At 40.2% G+C, this 18,005-nt stretch overlaps 1 protein-coding gene across 3 annotated transcripts in view; it reads right to left on the reverse strand.

Moving 5' to 3' along the window:
- The window catches only part of LOC115240560 (fibroblast growth factor 18-like), a 139,444-nt gene that overhangs the window by 55,841 nt on the left and 65,598 nt on the right, over window positions 1-18,005 (reverse strand). Inside the window, exon 1 of one of the 3 annotated variants that reach the window (XM_029815786.1) lies at window positions 2,552-3,544. The exons of the other annotated variants lie outside the window; for them this stretch is intronic. Within the exon in view, the coding sequence (XP_029671646.1) occupies window positions 2,552-2,571 (20 nt within the window). The 5' untranslated portion in view covers window positions 2,572-3,544. Of the gene's footprint in view, window positions 1-2,551; window positions 3,545-18,005 lie in introns of those variants that run through there. 3 annotated transcript variants of the gene reach the window in all.

The raw sequence follows: 18,005 nt of genomic DNA on the forward strand, positions 1-18,005 counted from the left end.
TAGATTAATATCTCGAAATATATCTCTCTCGTGATATAAAATAGAAGTTGAGAATCACTGGGGAACTTCGCTGCGCGAAAAATATTAGCGATGGCAGTGTAATTACTATTTAAATTGAATATTATTTAATTAGTATATATTTTTAATTCATATATTCAAATAATTACTAAATTTTTACGAAGACGATTAATTACACGAAAATCACTAATAAAGAAATATATAACAATGTCGATATCATGTTATAATAAAATATATAATTATGTATACAGAATTAAATTCAAGAACAGGATTGAGAAATAAAGATCAATGTAAAGAATAAAATACCGAAATGAATGCATACACAAGCCGCAAATGGCGTGCATACAGTACCGTGAAATCACGCGTGAATTCCCCTACCTAACGCGAACAACCGTTGGCTTGAAAGGGTATAGCTTTTCGTTAGCCGACTGCAAATCGTGTCAAGGTCCTGTCGGTTACGCTCATCTGCAAGGGTTACTGGTCCCAACGTGACAAAGGGTTGGTTGAGTACCACTGTTTGAGACCGTTATACAGCAGTGCAAATAAATTAAAAGTGATACTTTAAGAGAGACGATGGAAGAGCTCGATTTTCCTCCTTTAAACATTTCATGCAAATTGAAATATAATCTCATTCGAAGATATCGAGATAATTACAATGCAGATTATTATCGGGAGAACGGCTATTTTTGTACCTACAACAGGGAAGAAAAGGGCATGTAAAGAGGAAAGAGAGTCGATCTTCTCCCTTAAACTATTCCAGTAGCATACACTGCGCTCGTAACGGATACCGTTATACAAGCGTTGTCGTACCCGTCCGAGGTACGACTTGTCTCTTACCGTATTTGAACATAACTGCGCTTTAAAATCGACATGATTTTTTGGGCCCACTCGTCGTTTACTGTCTGATGTTGAAAAATTCCACGAAAAATTTGTGTCTCACAATGGACGTTTTTTTTTTCTTTTTTTTTTTTTTGGACGAAGCCTACTTCATTGGACAAACTATTTTTTCAGACTGCGTCGCGTTTTTGCATCTAACTTTTTATTTTAAACTCACATAAGCACGTTTTTCGACCAAAAGAAATATTTTTTTTTTCACGCATTAATATTATCACAAAGAGAATTCAATCGATGAACGATCTTAAGCAAACCCGCATATCGATATGTTTAATCTAAATGAAATCTTAAAACCAAATTGTGATTATTGCAGCAAAGAGTTTACGTGAGGAACACGTGCATAACGTCGCAAACGATAAGCTGCGAGCCGCAAAGAGCAGAAGGAGAAGCTTATCTTCTTTAAAGAAAATTAAAACGTATAAATAATTTATTGAGTACGCAAGTAATAAGCACATTACTTCGTTAATATTCAATATTATCATTCATATATGTATACAAATGTTATATATATATATATATAGCACATTTGGCAACGAGCTGTCCGGAATCCGCAACGCGAATGTACAAACGGCGAAGAACGAGTCGCCGTGATCATAGGCGAGAGAGCATTGTTGTAAGTGGCGAAGAACGGTGCGGGGAAAACGAGCAAGGAAAGCCATTGTGGACTGCGATTTATTTCCGCCTTTGTCTCTAACCAGCTCCCGAGAGACTGCATCGAGCGATACCGGAGAATGAGAGGATTGTTTGCGCCGTTGACTCAAGGTAGTCGACTTCTCCACGGAACTTACATACCATATGTACGCGTGTATATATATATATATATATGTATGTGTGCATGCGCGCGTGCCTGTGTGTCGATTAATAAAATCGCTTATTCAATTACTGAATCGCGTATGCTACGATTTTCTCACACAAACGTCTGTCGTTTTCACAGCTCGCATCTCGTCGTCTCGTCGTTTATCCGTCGCTAAAGCGTTTACGGCACGTGAATTTTCACAAACAAGTCCGCCGCGAGATACGTCAGCGTATCGTGACATGATCCTGCGTCTATAAATAACTTACATTTGGTTCCGCGTTAGACGACGTGGATTGACGAGATCGTGAAGGAACCGCGTGATCCGAAGCGGACGTCATCCCAGTATTCGTGTACGAGTACCTTTGTCAGCTCGGAGCCAGGATCATTCACCCACCGTCGTCGTCGCGTGCGCACTTGCGCGACTACTACTCTCTATCACCCCGATAACAATAATAACAACAATAACACCGCCACCGCACGCAGCACCAACGCGCTTCACCGCGCGAAACACACAAGGGGAATAAATTTTTTTTTTTTCTTTTTCGCGGATTTTCGTCGCAAGTGGATACACGCGCGTGTACGATCCTCGAGGATGTACGAGAGGAAGGAAGATGACTCAAGTGTCGGTGTAGTGTGGCGGGAATGCTGAGATCGTCCTTTCATCTGATCCCCTCGGAATCATCTTAACTCGATCGATTCGCACACGACTCGATCGAGAGAGATATATGCGAGGCACGCGCCTCCTCTCGCGAATAATCCCGTTGTCGGAAAGATTGCACGCGGTAACCCTGTTCGTTTTATCTCTCTGTTTTTCTCATGTTATTTAAAAAGAAAAACACTCACGTGCTAAGAGTGAGACGCATCCAGGCGCGATTGCGTCAGCAGCGTCGACGCATTGCGTCGGGCTGGCCTCCGGGAGCTGCTTTTAAAATCCTCGCATCTAACGACGCCGCTGTCCGTCTTTGTCACTTTGTCTCCTCGTGGCTCGAATCACACTGCGATCCCTCCGATCGGTCGAGCCCGATCGACAACACTTGATTGTTTACACAAAGTTGTTATACACACCACGTCGATTTGGCTTGATATCAGGAGTAATGAATAAATTCCGAATCGCTCTCCGAACCTAGGCGTTCACCGTCGCGTCACTTATTGCGTCTGCGGCACTGCTTATATTACACACAGGCACCGGGTGCTATTAGCCAGCGAATCGCATGAATGGCAGTTACACGTATGCGCGCGACACGTCTTGCGCGACACAATCCTATATATCCAAGCGAATCCGGTTGACTGCGCGATTCGCGCGAAATCTCTCATTCATTATCACCGATTCCACCCCGATGACTTACGGCAACGCGCGAGAGCGTGTTCTCGAGATTAGCGATGGTCGACGACAACGTGGCCAGTACGTCAAGTCGCTTCGCGGCCTTGGAAGCGCGCCAGTATTTTATCGTCACGAGGAGTCGGCTTCGTAAGCAGCGTGCACGTTGACGGAGGTGACGTCTACGCGTGCATACGTAACTGATCTCGCGATACTCTGGAAAACGCGCGGGAAGAAGGCGCTCTTCTCAGCGCGATGCGCGATCAACCCTCCGATGAAGCGATCGCGCCCTTCTTCGCGCGAGGGAGAAAGGGACGAGAGTGGCCGGTGAGAGACCGCGAAATACAGCCGGCGATAAAGATGCATCCAGATCGCTCCGATAACGATGGCACAACGCAGTGACACCACGATGTAGCAACGACGACGACAATGCGACGGACACGACCGTAACCACGCGTAGCACGACGATATAATACAACAACAATGCCGCTGTGGCTGCTCGGCGTGTATCTCGACGGCTCGAAGACGCGCAAGTCAGCCCCACTAGTGTCGGCTCGACGGCTTACCTGGCCGCTGCCTTGCCGCCGCCGCCGCTCGTCTAGAGTGTACCCCCACCCCTCTCGCGCCACCCCTCCACTCGTATGGTACACGAGGCTGCCCCTCCATCTCGACGTGCTCTTTTCCCTACCCCTCTCCTTTTGTCTCTCTCTCTCTCTCACGACGTGCACTCCTCGTACGAGAATCCCCCCCCCCCCTTACCTGTGCTCGCACAACCCTACTTTTCTACCTTTACGCACTTTTCTACCTCACTTTACGCGTCCCCCGTACTCTCTTTTATACAGTGAAATGATATGGAAAGGCGTTATATTGCCAGTCAAGCCGGTGAAAAGATTGCGGCGATTTCGTAGCAACACGTGGCAGCGATCTTTGAGCGTTTCGCCGGTTGTAGGAATATCATCGCGGATAGAGAGAGAACTACTTATGATATTTCAATCCGCATATGTATTCGAATAATTATTTGAGTATATTTTCAGATATTTTATTCATCTCTGACGCGAGAGAAAATTTGAAATAAATTTTGCAGTAATTTAGATAGTACATTATATATATATATGTCGTTGTTTGAAAAATTCTTTTATTCTGATACATCTAAATTCCTCGATTTCCTACTCATCGTCATTTGACCATCTCTTACCATTTGATAGCTCCAATTCGATGTTCTAATTTGCAAGTTACTATGCTTTTAAACTGTTATCAGTATATATTTTCGGCAGGTTATTATCTTCTTGATACTCTTGATAACATAGCTTCGAAAGACGTAGTTATTGCATTCTCTGTGCGTATATAAACTGCGATATCAACGCGAATGTTGCTGGTACCAAACATTTTTCTTCTCGGAATATTTCTCGCGAATGGTTCCAAGTTTCTCAAGATACTCCTCGCTATCTCTCGCGGAATATTCTTCCAGCCGTGCATTCGGTTTCTCCGCAACTGCCATCGGCGTCGTCCGAACGTTTCGCACACTCGCATTTTTAAACCATCACGCAACACACTCGACGCACAATAACTTAAAGGTCACTTTATAACGGACAGACAATCCGCGGATCGAAAGTGCGGGCGCGCGCGCGCGCGCGCGATAGCGGCGACGCGATTTATTTATCTCTTTTTATTACTTTCATTTCGCCGCCGGGATGTGTGACGGCCAGGCGGTATATAAATTACGATACAAGGCGTGTATCGGCTGCGTGTGGTATTCCGTCGCACTGACACGTAGTACATGTCCGTTGACGCGGTGTGACACGAGCGATTCGGTTGCGTAATCCACGCGAGAGAGCCGAGAATCCGAGAGTTTGTTTTTCTAAGTGAGTTAACCGCACAATTATTTTAATATATTTCAATGAATGTCGAATGTCGCACCATTCACGAGGCACTCAAGGATTCTTTCGCGGAATTCACGCACGGATTTCGCGTTGTTTGCGTCCGCAGCGAAATGAACAAAGATGCCGGAGAAGGTGCGCGGAGAATGGGTGGAAAGGGGGGAAAAGAAGAAAAAAATTTCGCGATGGGCTCATCTCCGCGGCGCGAGAGAGAATGAGACACTGATGACGGAGCGTGGCAGTGTCGCGAGCGCCCGGTGGCCCGATACAACGAGAGAGATAATTAATTATCAATCGAGCCGCGCGCCGATTATTCCTGACGCGTGTGCGATCGCCTTCGTTGTCATCGCATTGGCTCGCTCGTTTTGCCTCGATAGCGCGGCAAGGAATCAACGACTGCCAACTAAGTACGCGCGTTCCTGCGCTCTGCTTACGATGCACTATTAAATGCATGTTCAACAAGGTTTCAACATCCGAGATGATGCCCGCCGGCGTGTAGATAGCCAACGATAATGTTCGCATTGTAGAACGTTTTGTATAACACGTACCTTTAATAGTGTCATGATAACTAAAGTGTCGGCGTAAGGGATGCAAGCGATAGAAACGCGTTTTGCGTTCATTTCAAATAGCCTTTCAACGAGATCATAATTTAATTTTAGAAATTGATGAAAAAATATCGCACTATTACCATTGAAAAAATTTTATCTCTATATTAAAAAGATAGCACATTATAAAATTAATATGTTTATAAAAAAATATGTGGTGTGATGTAAATTTTACGAAACATTGATTATTAATATTTTTACTGGATTCAAATATTTTAGAAATACTTTGATTGAAGTGATGCATCATTTGATGACAAACGTCATTTTAAAAGACGGCAATTAATTTTCAAGTTGTTACTTTAATTCCTCTCGCTCGCGCTAGACGATTAACCGATAAGTGAGCATTAGGGTCTCGTCATTTTACATTTTACGAGATTCAGTCTGCCGTCCCTTTTCAGCTATTCCAAATAAATTTTGCAGTAATTTAGATAGTACATTATATATATATATGTCGTTGTTTGAAAAATTCTTTTATTCTGATACATCTAAATTCCTCGATTTCCTACTCATCGTCATTTGACCATCTGTTACCATTTGATAGCTCCAATTCGATGTTCTAATTTGCAAGTTTCTATGCTTTTAAACTGTTATCAGTATATATTTTCGGCAGGTTATTATCTTCTTGATACTCTTGATAACATAGCTTCGAAAGACGTAGTTATTGCATTCTCTGTGCGTATATAAACTGCGATATCAACGCGAATGTTGCTGGTACCAAACATTTTTCTTCTCGGAATATTTCTCGCGAATGGTTCCAAGTTTCTCAAGATACTCCTCGCTATCTCTCGCGGAATATTCTTCCAGCCGTGCATTCGGTTTCTCCGCAACTGCCATCGGCGTCGTCCGAACGTTTCGCACACTCGCATTTTTAAACCATCACGCAACACACTCGACGCACAATAACTTAAAGGTCACTTTATAACGGACAGACAATCCGCGGATCGAAAGTGCGGGCGCGCGCGCGCGCGCGCGCGCGATAGCGGCGACGATATTTATTTATCTCTTTTTATTACTTTCATTTCGCCGCCGGGATGTGTGACGGCCAGGCGGTATATAAATTACGATACAAGGCGTGTATCGGCTGCGTGTGGTATTCCGTCGCACTGACACGTAGTACATGTCCGTTGACGCGGTGTGACACGAGCGATTCGGTTGCGTAATCCACGCGAGAGAGCCGAGAATCCGAGAGTTTGTTTTTCTAAGTGAGTTAACCGCACAATTATTTTAATATATTTCAATGAATGTCGAATGTCGCACCATTCACGAGGCACTCAAGGATTCTTTCGCGGAATTCACGCACGGATTTCGCGTTGTTTGCGTCCGCAGCGAAATGAACAAAGATGCCGGAGAAGGTGCGCGGAGAATGGGTGGAAAGGGGGGAAAAGAAGAAAAAAATTTCGCGATGGGCTCATCTCCGCGGCGCGAGAGAGAATGAGACACTGATGACGGAGCGTGGCAGTGTCGCGAGCGCCCGGTGGCCCGATACAACGAGAGAGATAATTAATTATCAATCGAGCCGCGCGCCGATTATTCCTGACGCGTGTGCGATCGCCTTCGTTGTCATCGCATTGGCTCGCTCGTTTTGCCTCGATAGCGCGGCAAGGAATCAACGACTGCCAACTAAGTACGCGCGTTCCTGCGCTCTGCTTACGATGCACTATTAAATGCATGTTCAACAAGGTTTCAACATCCGAGATGATGCCCGCCGGCGTGTAGATAGCCAACGATAATGTTCGCATTGTAGAACGTTTTGTATAACACGTACCTTTAATAGTGTCATGATAACTAAAGTGTCGGCGTAAGGGATGCAAGCGATAGAAACGCGTTTTGCGTTCATTTCAAATAGCCTTTCAACGAGATCATAATTTAATTTTAGAAATTGATGAAAAAATATCGCACTATTACCATTGAAAAAATTTTATCTCTATATTAAAAAGATAGCACATTATAAAATTAATATGTTTATAAAAAAATATGTGGTGTGATGTAAATTTTACGAAACATTGATTATTAATATTTTTACTGGATTCAAATATTTTAGAAATACTTTGATTGAAGTGATGCATCATTTGATGACAAACGTCATTTTAAAAGACGGCAATTAATTTTCAAGTTGTTACTTTAATTCCTCTCGCTCGCGCTAGACGATTAACCGATAAGTGAGCATTAGGGTCTCGTCATTTTACATTTTACGAGATTCAGTCTGCCGTCCCTTTTCAGCTATTCCTAAAGTTCCGACTACATGTCGCCAAATCTTACTCCAAGTGGCCTAATTCATCGAACGTCGACGAGGCATCGCGTGGGAGAATAGGCGCCTGTTAGGGCTGTATCTCGTGAACAGTGGCCCTTCGATATACATACACTCAAAGTAAAATTTTGTTTCGCACTCATAATATGCGTGAATAACTTATGATCTTGCATAACAAGGCCTTCAACATTTTGTGCAAATCTCTTTCCACGATTTTTTTTACTTAAAAGAATAAAATACGATTTGTTCCGTTATTTGTATTTTATAAAAGAATAAATAAATAAATAAAATTTTTTTTATAATTGTATTAAAGTATATGTAATCTGAACAAATTGAAATAAAGCGTGTTTTCTTTTAAACTAAAATCAAGTTTATTCTGGAAGCATTAATATTCCGATAATAGCGAAAATTCCGATTAATGATACCATTGATGTATACGGTCCTGATCGTCGGTAGATTTGATCTGTACAAAGCGCTTCTACCTCTGAATTAATCTGTACCATCTGTGTTGGGCTACCTACCCTTATACGTTGCATCCTTTAGAGAAGCTATTCTAAGGGAATTCGCTTCACACACACATATATTAACAGAAAGAGAAACGAGTGACGATCTATTGGCATATTGAGAAAGAAAAAGAGAGAGAAGGAGACTGAGGTAAAGGTGAATCGGGATGTTCGCTTAATTATCAAAGGCGACAAGTGTCGGTTGCCCGTGGTACGGACAAAATTCACTAAAAACCTGGTTCAGGATACCTGAGGCCGACGCTGACGTAAATCATAGAACAATGGGATACGACCTTTGTTCGTTGGTCGGGGCGGAAATCTCCCTGAGAGGCCGAGAAGGTGCCTTCACTTCTACGGTCTACGTTTTTGAGAGAAGATCACGTCGCGTCGACGTGAAATCCTCGACTTCAATGTAAAAGCTACGGATTATACGCGCCAAGACTTATCACGATTTGCGCTTCGATATCTGCTTGACCTTCGCTTGACAACGAATCGATCGAATCACGAAGCCAGAGAAAGACAATGGTCGCGTGTCAATCTTTGATAAACTGATCGGGTTAAAGCTTGAAGCCCTCGCGAAGCAAAAGTGTTGATTAAGCACGACGCGCCGAAAGAACGTTTCTTCTTATTTAAAACGAAGCTCACGCAAATGTAAACTAGATTGATAATCGTCACTTACGATCTGCTCGAATGACGAATCGTCCGCAGGAGCTGCCCACATCCTCGAACTCTTCCACGCTGAGTAACCGATGACACGGTCACGGATTGAAATATCCCCCCCTCCCCTTCCCTTCCGCCACTTTTCTTCTATTTTTAGCCGGCTCCGAAACGAATGAGTCCGCATACACGAAGTCTTTATTAGACCTGACTGCGATGAACGGCGTGTGCTTTAAAAAAGATCAAACGTCCCGAATTCCACGAGATCGCTTGCAGGTAGTCGACGATTAATCGTTGCTAATTAACGTTATAATCTCATGGAATTCGTATCACGAAGATATCGCGAGTAATGCTTTCCTATGCGTATAAAAAAATAATGCGTCTCGCGTATTGTTTTATCGACCATGTCGGAGCAATGTTACTGTATGTATGATAATCAGTCGGACTGTGATTGCGACTCGCTCGCTGTGTATTTTTTGGAAGATCTGCACTGGGAAAAAAATTCAATTGGGTCCAGAGTTCAACATTATAACTATTGACACGCAAAAATATTTTATATAATTAGTAACACATTATTGTCCCACGAATTTATATATATAATAAAGATTTAAAAAAAAATATATATATATATTTATCTAAAAAGATATATACTTATGTTGAATATTGATTATAATAAAATATCTTTTTATTGTTAGAGTACCCACTTCACGCACACACATTTTCTTTTATTTATAAATTTTTTGATGTCATTTCTCTTACCTCGCAATCTAATAATTCGTTTAAAAAATGGAAATACTTTACTGCAGATAGAATGATTGATGAAACAGCCAATGTAATAATGCCTACATCCATAAACATCACCGATGTTCTAAAACGTGCGTCGTATTTATTACATCGGTGAATAATTGATACGATAAGTCTTATGTAGACAGAAAACATTTTAAGCGGTTCGTTATGTCACAAACGTTGCGCTTTCCTCTACCTCTATTTGTCACAAACTTACCAGGCTGCAGATTGCAGTCTGTGCGTGCCAATTAGTCACTCTCGTGGCAATCTGCTACCTGCTTGCAACCTGCGACCAGTTTTAGAACGTAACAAATCGCGACTTATTTCGCTCGGCATCAACTGTAAACGAAATATCAGAGAAATATATTTTCTTCTCTTTCTTTTTAGAGACAATGGATGATATTTTATCTCTTGTGTTTTATAAATGTAAATTTGCATAATCAGTAAAGAATTTATTTAATCAAGGTAAATCGTTGCTTGAAAAAATTAAACCGTATTAAAGAAACACGACCAAATGCATTTTTTATGATGGGATAGCAGACTAAACAACATATTAATGTAAAATTATATATCCGAAATGATGTGTGAATATCTCTCTGTCGATGGACATACTTCCAACCAAAACACCGTTTATCTTCCAAACTGTGCCTATACAGCGATCCACGAAATGTTATTATGAGTCATCGCTGTCACAGATTGTAGACTGCGTGCCAATCATACGTTCTAACTTTAATACATTTATCTTCGCTTGATATTCGTCAGACATCTCAGTTGTCAACGTTCAAATAGTATCTAAATAAATTAAGAATTCTCGATTGTTATTTTGTCACACGTATCTGAAACGCAATCTACATCTTTTGATCAATATTCCAGCTTACATTCGAGTCTCTTCTTTGATGCATACAAATATATTTAGAAAATATTATATATTTATTCTAGAGATATTATTATATCTTATCCGCGTAAATTGCTTAATAAAAAATATTATATAACTGTTGCTATCAATCACGGTGCAAAAACGCGAGACATAAAAGCGTTGCAAGACTTTTCTCAACGTATAATAAGAAAATGTTACAAGACTATAATGCATGCGTGCCACACTTCTACATCGATACGAACGAATGACATACATATCAAGTCATAGAGACACGTGCATGAAATGAAGAATCGTATACACGCGACAATTATTATAATAGTTTCCATACATCGCGCGCGATAATGATTTCTGCGTACACGTTTATATAAGATTGGCGCGAGACCGACGCTTTTCGCAGATTACGAAACCGTTCGTTTTCAATAAGGTAATAGATGCGAGAAACACAATTTCTTTCCGACTCGCTGGCGGCGGCCGCAAAACGCGCGCGTTAAACACGAAGGGAGAGAAACTGGTTCAAAGAGACCGAGGAGCGGAGAAGCGGAGACCACGTGGAGTGTCGTGTATAGTAGGCGCGCGCGTCATACGGGTCCCCATCGGGGCCCGTGTAGCTTACATGACGGCTCGTATTAAGTCCCGCGGCGCGGCCTGCGCAGACCGCATTTAATCAGTTTGCGGTCGCGGCCCGCTCTCTTATGCCCTTTTAATACGTTTTCTCCTCTCCTCCGTTCCCTTTGCTCTCGCGTGCGACACCGCGACGTAACTCAACTCCCGCGTTCGCTGCGCAATACAGATGGGAACGATCCACTCCTTTCTCCAGATGGACACGACGAGGTTACCAGCTGGTGAGATCGTTTCTCTGATCCTTTTGTATGTCCTCGTAGAAAGTAAGTCTGACGGGGCGACAGAATGATTCAATTAAAAGTTCTTTGAAAATCAACGGGCGGACGGTGTCTTCGCGCGAGAAGCATAGAGATTACCAGAAGAATCATATATGCGTTGAAGAAAAAAAAGAAAAAATCAGAAGAAATATTATTTTCATTACCGTATATGAATTTAGCGGTATGTTCGTTATTTCTGTTTTACGTAATAAATTAATAGGAACATTAACGATGGCGGAAAAAATAATTAAACCTCGTACGAATATAATATTGGATTGCAAACAAATGTAAATTATGGTAGGATGATCGCACAGGGGATGAGAACCAAGTTCGATTTCCTCGGATTTTATTTGCCTGTTAAGAGTTTCGTTTCCTTCCCTCCCGGAAAGAATTCGGGAGTACAAAAGCGGAGGGTTTTTAGAAGGTTTTACGCCTGTTTCAGTGGGCCGACTGGCAATTTGGTGGAATTAAATAATAGCGCCCGTCCCATTAACGTAACGACGCACGGTCGACGGTGTCTCGCGGGATTCGTGAGAGAGGACCTGGAAGTGGATGGAGGCACGCCAGGTAAGCTCAACGTTTTATTTCACCGTAACGTGCCAGAAGGTTTACACATACCTACGTCTCAGAAGTCAGAACCCTCCCGAGGATACACCCCCCCTGGTCCTGTGTGGTCTATCGCGGTTCCACAAATTATTACCAACAATCTCCCTGAGATTCCTTCGTCAATCTTAAAATTTGTCAAGGATTCCCGCTGCTGCCAACGCCGTACGCGTATTCGCGTTGATTTAAACGTCGCTTGAGAATTAATAAGCGGCATTGAGGATGAAAATTCTCTCGTGCCAACTCTCAATCGACATAAAATTAACCAGACAAAAGCGAGATATACTTTGATAAATTACAAAGTTCATAAAACTTAATGATTTAATGACAGTGCATTATTTCCAATTTCGTGATCAAGACTCCTTCATTAATTTACTTGCGAATTTTCGTACTGTTTTATTACTACCTATATATAATAATTATTCTTTTAAGAATTCTCTAACTTAATAAAGCGTTATATATTAAATAACAAAAATAACAAAGCTTAAATTAAAAACAAAGAGTCTTTTCTCTTTTAGAATTTAGAATATAAGGTAGAGAAAATTTAATCAATACTCACACTATCCTATGTAAACGATAAGAAATATTTCTTATTGATTATATAACACGGATGAACGTTATTTCTTTATATCTTACGACATGTCTCATGATTGAATCTTCCAACGTGCAATAAATCTTCGCTCTTTTAGTCTCTATGAACGACCCTATTCTTCCGAGAAACGGACAAAGCTAGTGAAAGAGCGCGCTCGGCCGGCTGGATGGAGCCGTATGAGAGAAGCGAATGAAGACGTAGCTATAAACATAAAAGAACGTGAAGCGGGTAAAACGGCGCGGTTTTCAGTGCTTAATAATTCTTTTTATGTACTGCCCCGGGGCCAGAAACTCGAGCTCCTCTAACAGCGTAGCCGGTCGATGTATCTCGTAGCCCGTGGCTACTTCGCGCGTTACGATGTTCTTGCGGCGAATTTACGCGGCGCGATCGGGATTGATAACACCGCCTTTTCTACGGTAACATGAGAAAGACACGTTTTACCAAATATTCGACGCGTTTTTAGGCGATCCGCTTGGCGACCATAACGCCGCGAGCGGACCCACCGCAGCTTTGTGACACCACAACTTTCCGCTGCAATAACATTTACGCCTCTACAACAACAGCGCGTCTCGTGAGAGACGAGAGATCCACTCTGCAACAATAATACTGCATGTGTGGCCCGGACAGTGGTGCTCAGGCTTTTCGCATTCTTAAGCGTTACTTATACATGCAAGGCAAAAATTTGTAACCGAGAGAAACGAGCGATGATTTTTATATTCCAGTACAATGCTATATACAAACATCATATATTCGATGACAAGTACATGGCGAAATATTATTGTTGATTTAAATCATTTCTATGTTTCTCTCGTTTTCACTATGGAGCAATCTTTCTTTAAAGATTGCCTTCTCGCTGTCTATGAATGTGCGGAAAGATGAGGAATTCCGCGAAAAGTAGAAAATAAGCGCGAATGGCGTAAAATGTCACGGGAACGTCGCCAAGAAAACCAAGTTCTAACTTACGAAGGTAATATCTGCAAACGGGTAATAGACGCGTTAGAACGGCGCCTTGACAAGTGGCGGATTGTCCTCTTGTTGTTTAAATGACCGCGAACGTGTGAATGGATTTTCTGTTCGCAGAAAGCGCGGCGAACTCCACGAGATTTCCATTTACGGCCTTCTCGTCCATGTTAAATTCTTTCGTCAATCAAAGCGCAGACTATAAACTCGCAATATCCACGAAGTTTAGAAATGTCTTTACTCGAATAACTACACAATCTTGACGAAAGTATCGTTTTACAATCTTTACGCTATCTGACATTCGAATTTAAGGTATTAAGAGAAGAAACGCGCGAGTGATTGCTTTTTACTTACATATTAACCTTTAAAAGACTGAAGCTTTGCTTAAGAATTTCGATACAATATGAATACACATGCTACCCCAGATTAAATTTGCATAAAATCGTGACCAATTCAAATCGCAGTAGCATACGATCCCTCATCATATAGTACGTCAGTTGCCATAGAAAAATTATTGTACTCAAGAGAGATCGTGGTGACTTTTAAATCATATCCATATGATTATATCTATATTGCATAGAGGAGGGCACATGGTACATTTGAGCGTGCATAGATATGCACGTATAGTCTGATATTTATAATAAAAGCTTCGTCGTTGATTGAAGAATATAAATAATTCGAGACATCTGCACGCCACGATAAGATTGTGCTTTACTCCGTGTCCGCTAACCTCTGTTTCGTTATCATATGTACTTTATATAATGACTTCGAATAACCTATGTTAGTGTCGCGGTACGATTGGCGGAACACTCGTGCAATGTTCATCGGGCTAGTGCATTCGCTATGCATACATACATATACGATGTGACATTCGCAATACGTGTATTTGTGGTTGCTTTCTTTTGCCACGCAACATGGGAAAAACTCTGGAAATCGTATTGTCTCGAAAATCGTATCGAGAAACAGGATGGAGATGTTCATTTCATTAATAAAAATAAATATCGTGGATGCGTTCTCTTGGCATGATGCAAGAAACTGCAATCATATCTATATCGCGCGATGAAATTCAACGTTCAACGATGAGAAGAATTGCTAGAAATAACATTAATGACGCATGCTCGCATTATATTAATTATCAATATTTAACAAAGATATTAATTCTTTTACCGTATCAAGAATAGAAATATAATATTTTACGCATACTAATAATATGTGTATGAAAAGAAGAAAATTAAATACATTCATCAATTCAAAAAAAAAAAAAATATATATATTTTTTTTTAATTGCAAAATATATCTAAATATATTAGCAAATATTGCTAAAGATTATCATATCAAAAAACATAATAAGAAACATCATAATGACAGTAGATCGGAATGTTTGTGGTTGTGTTGCGTGTAATCATTAATTAAAATAATACAATGACAATCATTTGTCAACACGTACCGTCTCTATCAAGAAAGTACGTGCTTGACCGATGGCACTCTTGCGAGCAAGCGCCGTTGTCGCGGATTTGATTCATCACATTTGACCACGTGGTCAGTCGCGCGAAGGTTACCAAAGTCCACGTGTCGATGCGCGGTATCCCACGTGTCGCGAAGCGACCAAAGCTTCGCGCGAAGATGCGTGCGCGGTTAACGGAAAGACTTTAATATATACGCACACCATTCCGTTTTACGCAAGCGCCAGATATCTCTTTGGCATGAGACCGACTTATCATGCTAGTTTGTGAGTGTGTGTGTGTATAAATCATGAGAGAAAGATAGAAAAAGAATAAGAATCTTTTAATTGATGAGCATCCCGATCTTATTAACTGGATTAAGTAAATTAAATGATGACATCGCGAATAAATCAAAGGAATAATCGTTAAAAGTTTCCAATAAAATTATAATAATTTTTCGGTAAGTTTTTCAAATAAAATAAAAATTTTACTAATTAATTGATTAATACATTTTAAATGTTTATAAATATAATTTTTTATTATATAGAGAGAAGAAAAAGAAGCAGAAAAGCTATTATATTAATTAATAAATAAGATCGCATTGTATAAATAAACATTAAAATAAGTGATGTTTGATCAGTAATCGAAATAATCTCTTGTATAGATAAAAAAACTGACAAGATACTATTGCAATTCTCTCTTTCACAAAAATCATGCTTCTTTAGAATTCTGCACATTCAGAGAATTATTCAAGTTCAAGATGAACCTATGAAATAAAAAGTGATCTCATCGATTATTTCAAGTATCAATAATTATCTTATAACAATTTCACGAATTCTTTGTATATATGTTTAAAAGTTTTCTGTTACTGTATGCTATATGTATAATATAATAATAGATCTGTTAACAGAAATAAATCAAGACTTCAACGATGACAACGATGACACTATAACGCAATAAATAGCTCTATGCTATTAAACGTTAATCAAATCTTCTATCAACCGTGAAGGATTTCTTCGTATTATAAGTATTATAATAATTTCCTGTTATCAATAGTTATTTTATAATTTATATTCACTGGATTTACTATACGGATATGCTGTATATATACATAAATATACATACACACACAGTAAACCAACGTTTATGTGATCATTACTCTTGACACATTTTTAATTCACGGTTATCTTTTATTTTTGATTTAAAGTATAGAAAATATTTCGAAGATAAATATTCGATTCTTCGATAAAGCCATTCTCACATCTGTTAAAACGATCCTTTATTGATCATTACGTAAATTTCTGGGATTGACTGACCTACTAATTCCACATCGATACTAATCGATCTTATCGAAATCATTGATAATCTCATAGATAATGTTTTTAAAATAACGCAGTGTATATATTCATCATGATTGTATTTTCGGCAAGATATGATGTGTGATCATTATATTCCATCTCAAATGGCAATAAAATTTTCTCGTTATTCATCGATAGACTTCTCGAAATCCATTCAGCAAATGAATAATATTCACCAGAACGATTCTCGTAATGTCAAGCGCCACCCAACCGTTTCATATCGTCGATAAACCAACACTCGGCCAATATCGGCCACGGCTAAGATTAAAGCTGTTATCGCTGATGTTATTCTGAATTAATCCTCGATATAGAGTAGTGTCAACCGCGGCGGTGTAACAGAGGCTTTGTGCAACGAATCAATAAGTACACGATTGTTCACATACGTCGATATTACGTTTTCTAACGCCCCAATTTTCCTGACCTCCATCATATCGAAAAGAGCCGATACCAGAAATACAATCGCCACTCATATTCGATAGCTATTCCAAGATGTTAAAAGTACAGAGAACTGACGCGAATAGAAGCTTTCTACATAGCATATATCTTATATAAAATCTATTTCGCTCTTACATATATAGAAAGCTTTTCTTAAATATCTGTTTCTTTAAGGTATACTATCTCTCTCTCTTTTTAATTCTTTTAGAAACGTATGTTCTATGACTAGAAAATTAAAATACATATATAATGCGGATATCGCGTATTTTAATTATGTAAGTTGGTAATTTGTCTGAATTAAAAATAAAACTAAATGGGGAAGAAATATGCCATCAGAATCCGAATTATGAGCTCATTATTTAAGAAGCTCGAGTTTCTTGCCAAATTGTCCGCGATTAGCGAAGAAGATTAGCGAATGTATCGTTAACAAAGTCGATTGGCGGTCAGTTAAAGAGTATCGGGTGGATCCGATCTTGTCACCAAACATGTAGACATCAAATATATAGACGGTTAGGTTCAGCAAACTGAGACCGATCCGTCTTGCGAATATTATCGCTGCCAAACGCGACAGTGACAAATCTTAGGACATCCCCGGTTGGTTCTCTCACGCATATTCACGCACACGCAACGCGACCATGTCCAGCAAGCGTTTGCTGGACAACGTGTTGCGATCTACGTGATTGGTAAAAGTGGATTTTTATTTTTTGCACCCTTTGTCAACTACAAGCTTCCTCGTGTTTCATCGCTGTTTTAATCCAGCTTGACACATGTTCCGCACGAGTATCTACATATACATATAAATATAAATAGAATAAATAATTCTCTCTTTTGCGATATATTATTATATATAACTGTGTGTAAAAAGATACGGCATAGTATTTATATTATTTTTTATTCGTAATTATTTAAATTATTAGAATTTAATAATTTATATTACGCAAAAAACAGCAAAATTAATCAAGCTAGAACGAATAGAGGTTTCGATATGATTAAACAAGGTATCTTGGAGACAAGGATAATCTACAAAGCGCAACGATTCGCCACAGCCGCTTACTGATTGCGCCGGTGCAACGCGAGCGACAGTGGAATGCGTCGGGCAAATACGAGCGTAGACAAACACAAGGAGGCTACAACGAAGAGGCTGGGGAAAAGAAGTTC

This window comes from Formica exsecta, unplaced genomic scaffold (genome assembly GCF_003651465.1).
Source record: "Formica exsecta isolate Colony F162 unplaced genomic scaffold, ASM365146v1 scaffold442, whole genome shotgun sequence".
Classification (NCBI taxonomy): Eukaryota; Metazoa; Arthropoda; class Insecta; order Hymenoptera; family Formicidae; genus Formica; species Formica exsecta.